This window comes from Myotis lucifugus, unplaced genomic scaffold (assembly GCF_000147115.1).
Source record: "Myotis lucifugus unplaced genomic scaffold, Myoluc2.0 scaffold_11097, whole genome shotgun sequence".
Lineage (NCBI taxonomy): Eukaryota > Metazoa > Chordata > Mammalia > Chiroptera > Vespertilionidae > Myotis > Myotis lucifugus.
Window position 1 is genome coordinate 1 of NW_005882145.1, and position 5349 is coordinate 5349.

Below are 5349 nucleotides of genomic sequence, written 5' to 3' on the forward strand. Positions count from 1 at the left end.
CCCGGGTTGAAGCTTCCATCCTCAGCGTTGGGGCGTGCAGGAGGCAGCCAATTGATGATGTTTCTGTCTCATTGATGTTTCTATCTCTCTATCCCTCTCTCCTCCTCTCTCTCTAAAAATTAATAAAAATACTTTTAAAAAATAAAAAGAGTGACCCACATTGACTCCTTTCTTAAACTGATTACCTGAACATTCTCAGTGTGGAGCTGAACTAAACCCTGAAACACCAACTGTCACTTTTACGACAGTTTGTACAATCAGACAGAAGTACCCTGACGTGTACAATCAAACCGAGGGCTGAACGGGCATCAGTAGAGCCCTCTGACCTCAGGGAGCCAACCCTTCTAGCTCGTCACACGGACCTACACGTGTGTGGGAGACACACCGCCCTGCACACGAGACCTGCCTTTATGCTAAAGATGGGCTCCGGCAGACAGTAGCCGCTCATGACGTTGGTGAGGTTCTCCAGGACGGCGTGGAAGACCTGGTTCAGCTTCTCCCCCATGATGGGCAGGGTCTGCTGGACGGGGAGCTCCCCTGTGAACGGCTTGGCCTGATGAGACACAACGAGAACCCGAGGTCAAGCACACCGTGGCCTCCCGACCAAGACAAGCCGGGGGCCGAGGCAGACCTGCCAATACGCAAGCCACACGGACAGTGTTCTCAGGATGGGGCCCAGAACAACATACTGGAAAGTGAAACTGGCAAGATGGACTTCATGTGCCCGTTTGTCTATGGATTCATTCTAGAAGGACCCACAGAACGCCTACTATGTGTGAGGCCCTGGACCAGGAGGTTTGGGACATCCATTCTGCTGGCCCGGAACCCTCAGCTTCTGCCCCCCGTCCCCCAACACCTCCTCTCGTCCTTCTCCACAGTCTGATGTTGGCTTCTCCGTCGGACCTCCCACAGCCAGGGCCAAGGGCAGTCTCCCTGACTGGAGCTGCCGAGCTGAATCACAAGGGCTCATCTCAGAGGCGAGTGTGAGTCTGCAGGGTCTGGTGGCCGGGCCCTGCTCGTGCACCTGGCCCAGGAAATGTTTGCTGAAAGGAGTCACACTGCAGGCACACAGACCTTCCCACTGATCTAAAAAGGCTCACTGTTTCTAGCTTTGGGAAGCCTCAAGAAAGAATAAAAAAAAGAATGGGAAGGAAAACAAAACTAATGGAATAGTCTGGGGAACAGAAACTATCTGATTTTTAAAAATATACTTTTCTGGCCCTGGCCAGTGTTCCCAATGGTTAGAGCATAGCCCTGCACACCAAAGGGTCATGGGTTCAATTCCCGGTCAAGGGCATGTACCTGGGTTGCAGGTTCGATCCCCAGCCCCAGTCAGGGTGCAGGGGGGAGGCAACCAATGGATGTGTCTCTCTCACATTGATGTTTTTTTTTTTTTCTCTCTCTCTCCCCCTCCCTCCCTCTTCCATTCCACTCTCTCTAAAAAAAAAAAAAAAAAAAAAAAAAAAAAAAAAAATCAATGAAAAAAATATCCTCGGGTGAGGATTAACAACAACAAAACATTTCTAGCTATATTCCTGGGCATATGTACTAATAACCGTAGAGGAAGGCGCAATACTCGGATGAATGATGAACATGGCTTACTTAGAAGGGTGTAAACAGTCAGCAAGACCTGTTTTTTCCGGGTACTCACTATGCCCGGAGCACGTCTGAGTGACAGCTCGTGAGAGGGAGGAGGGAGAGCCCTGAAAGCATCTGGGGGAGGTCCTCCCAGATGAGGGTGCAGGTCCCAGGCAGGGGGTCTGGACTATTTAAGCAGGGGGAACACGAAAGAGAATAAAGCCGAAGAAGGTGGGGACAGCTGATGTGGGGTCTGGTAGGTCCACAGAAGAACTGGGGTTTTCTTCTGAGTGAGACCGAGGCTGCTGAGAGGGGTTTGAGCAAAGGAGGGCACGTGTGCTCCTATCACGCTGGCTCCGGGGGGACACGGGAGGCAGGAGACGGCTCACTGACCAGGCAGGTGGAGGCCGTGAGCGCACCCGAACCCACATGAGCCTGCTGGGTGGCTGTGCCGGGAGCTACGTACCGGGTGCACTTTGGAAGGGTCATCGAGCTCCAGCCTGGCCACCACACAGCCCGCTTCCAGCACGGCCCCCGGGCGCTTGATGTACTTCACCCGGCCACTTTCCTGCACGTTCAGGGTCATGATCATCTTCATCACCTGTTGTGCGGAAAGAAGACCCGAGATGGAGCCCACCAGGGCTGGCCCGTGTGTGTGACGCCCAGAGTCCTTCAGAACTAGTAACTCTGGAGGAGGGCCCGCGGCATTTAAACAGAATGACGCCCTGGCAGGGTTCACGCTGGAAGGATAGAGGGAAGCAGCAGTCACCGGAAGCCAGTCACGGTGCTCTTCACAGATCATCTCCATCTGCAAAGCCGGCCGGGGAGGTATGTTTATGCCCATTTTACAGACGTGAAAACTGATCTTTACTTGGGAAGCACAGACTCTCTCTTAGAACTATCATTAAATCGTAGTATGTAGGGTGATTAACATACACGTTCCTGCTCCTTTTCTCAAGGCAACGAGAAACCCTCTGAGGAACACTGTGAAATGAAGCATGTGCTCCCAGTACACACAGTGCGGGCACCCAAGTCCGCCAGGCCTGGGCGGCAGCCCCGGCACCCACACATCCTGCGACCTCCAGCACGTGCCTCTCCCTCTCTGAGCCCCGCCTCTTGTGAAATGAGGACTCTGATAAGGATTCAGCAAGATGAACAGTCTGGCCCACGGTCCCTGTATTGTCATTGCCATTGTCAGGGTATTATTTTCCTTGGCAGTGGAAATGGAGGCTGAGTTTGAATCCTGGCTATGCGTGACCTCAAGTGAGTTTCTTAGCCGCGTGGGCGCCGTTTCTTCATGTGTAAAATGGGGGTCAAAATAGTGCCCGTCTCCTACGATGGCTGGGAAGATTAAAGGGGTAATTAAAGAGGTAAGATGCTCAGAATGGTGCCTGTCCCGTGGTAAGTGCTCTGCTGGTGTTGGCTGAAGACTTTGTAATGGCCACCATCGCCATCATGAATCAGTTCTTACTCATTTCCAGGGAGGTGTGCATTTCTGCTTTAAATACTGTGGGGAATCTGGGCTGAACCCTGCACACTGGCTCTTAGGAATTCGCAGCCGGTGGCCCAGGTTAAGAGGTGAGGCCCATCTGCAGAAGCAATGGCCCTCCCTCGGGGAGCGGGGACGGGGCACAGGAGAGGCCGCGCTGACCCCCGGGCCCTGCCCTGCACTCACCTCCATCTCGGCGTAGCTGTCCCCAGCCTCCACGTGGCCCCCGTCCTCCACCGTGTACTGCGTCAGCTTCCCGGCCGAGGGCGACCTCAGGACCGTGGGGTCGTTCTCCTTCTCGAACACGCACGTCTTGTTGCCGATGGTGATCCGGTAACTGGGGAAGGGGGGGAGCATCGCCCCGGCGCCCACGTCAGGCCCGCTGCAGCCTCTCTCCCTGAGGCAGCCCTGAGGGCCCCTCACCCTGTGTGCAGTTCGGGGGGCTCCCCTTTCCCAAACGGTGGCATTTGACAGTCACCACAAATAGATTAGGAGCCAGTTGGGGAGCAAAGGGTGGAACCGTTTTCTGGCTGAGAGCCCGCCCCGCCCTTTCGGGGCCCCGCCCACACACCTGTCCACCTCCTCCTTCATGTAGGTCGTGTAGCTGTTCCCGTCGTAGGACAGCAGGAGCCCGCCGTCGTTCAGCCGGTGGGCGTCGATCTCGATGTGACCACCGTTCATGATGAGGACGAACATGGTCAGCGACTGCCGGGCCACCTGCGGGACAGGTGCAACGTCCCCACTTGCATCAGGATGTCTGCTTGTCCCTGTGCCCCCAGAACAGCAGCTGCCCCACCCCCGACCAGGAGCTAGAGCTGTGTCCACTGTGGGAGAGCCAGGTGGACGCCTCGCCTGTCTAGTCCCAGGCCCCGATCGCCCGGAGGGAGAAGCTGGCAGGCACGGAGCCTGGAGAAAGGGCACCACACCTGCCTGTGGGTGGACTAATGGTCCCTGGCCGAGGGCATGGTCCCACCGGCCATCTCTCACCAACTGTGCACCCTCCTTCGCTTCCTGCCTCCAAGCATCAGGCCCCTGCAGGGCTGCCTGGGCAACAGGGAAACGGGGTCCAGGGCCCTGCCTCCCAAGCGTGGCTCTGCCCAGGGATTTGGGACTCTAGAGCACGGGTCCTCAAACTTTTTAAACAGGGGGCCAGTTCACTGTCCCTCAGACCATTGGAGGGCCGGACTATAGTTTAAAAAAAAAACTATGAACAAATTCCTATGCACACAGAGGCGGCAAAAACACCCGGCGGGCCAGATAAATGTTTTCGGCGGGCCGCATGTGGCCCGTGGGCCGTAGCTTGAGGACCCCTGCTCTAGAGTGTTGGAGACATTCGAGAAACACGGACCGTTACCTTGAGAATGTACTTAACGCCTCCGTAAATTAATTCCACGTCCACAGTGTTCAGCAGAAAATCCGCAGGGAGGACCTGGCCCCTGAAAAAGAAGACAGATCGGCGGTCAGCCTTGGTTTCGACCAAGAACTCTGCGGCCAGGTCCCAGGACTGCAGCCCAACGCGCCTGGCTGTCCCGGAAAAAGCTACGTCTCCGTAAAAGGCGAGAAAACAAGAACCGTCCCAGGTCAGCACGAATAAGCACGTGGCCGTCTGTCTGTACTTGACCTCGGCCTTGAGGATGCCGACCCTCCCTCTTCCAGGGCAGCCCGGGTTTCTGTGAGGACTTTCAGAAGCGAGCATGCGGGAGGGGTTCACACATCTCCTGTGACTGCTTTGCACCCAAATAACGCATGTTCTGCCTCACTTGCCACTAATGCAAACCCCAAAAGGGGAAAGTGACCCGCGCGCCCCACCTCTCCAGCGAGTGCAGGAAATCCGTCATGCAGGTTCTGAACATCGCGTCGGCCACGTTCAAGGCGCCACACACCACCCCGAGCATGATATCCGGCTTCTCGGCCTGGAAAAGACCCCGCAGTTCAGTATCCATGGTAACCAAGCCCCCAGGGAGCTGGGGGAGGGTTCTCTGTGACCGAAGGGGAGGCGTGTGCAGCTCCTCACCTGCACTTTCTCGGCGATGAGGTGATCCAGCCACCCGGTGTCGATGTCGTTGTTCTGGAAGCTCTCGGTCTCCAGGAGGTTGATGAGGTACTCCACGGTGGTCCTGAAGTCGCCCCGGATGGACAGCTCCTTCAAAGCCACCACCATGTTCCTTGAGGGGAAAGGCACAGGGATTGGTTTCCCGATTAGCCCACGGGGTTCCCCCGTGGTTCCCAAAGAGCCAGAACAACAGGGAAGTCAAGAGGGTCCCGAGTCGGATACCCTGGGT

General features: G+C 56.1%; 1 protein-coding gene across 1 annotated transcript; it reads right to left on the bottom strand.

Moving 5' to 3' along the window:
* Positions 1-187: 187 nt before the first annotated feature.
* LOC102436776 (acetyl-CoA carboxylase 2-like) lies at positions 188-5315 on the bottom strand. Its single transcript, XM_006109533.3, has 7 exons — positions 5082-5315; positions 4877-4980; positions 4422-4503; positions 3639-3784; positions 3254-3404; positions 2045-2179; positions 188-553 (listed from the first exon to the last, which is right to left on the bottom strand). The coding sequence occupies exons 1-7, from the start codon at positions 5226-5228 to the stop codon at positions 353-355; spliced, it is 966 nt and encodes a 321-aa protein (XP_006109595.2). The 5' UTR covers positions 5229-5315; the 3' UTR covers positions 188-352.
* Between the last annotated feature and the right edge of the window lie 34 nt (positions 5316-5349).

Coding starts and splice junctions, on each gene's coding strand:
- LOC102436776 (XM_006109533.3), bottom strand. CDS start 5,228: ATGGTGGTGGCTTTGAAGGAGCTGTCCATCCGGGGCGACTTCAGGACC. Junction 4,981..5,081: donor TCATCGCCGAGAAAGTGCAG/GTGAGGAGCTGC, acceptor GGTCTTTTCCAG/GCCGAGAAGCCGGATATCAT. Junction 554..2,044: donor ACCCTTCCAAAGTGCACCCG/GTACGTAGCTCC, acceptor GTGTCTCATCAG/GCCAAGCCGTTCACAGGGGA.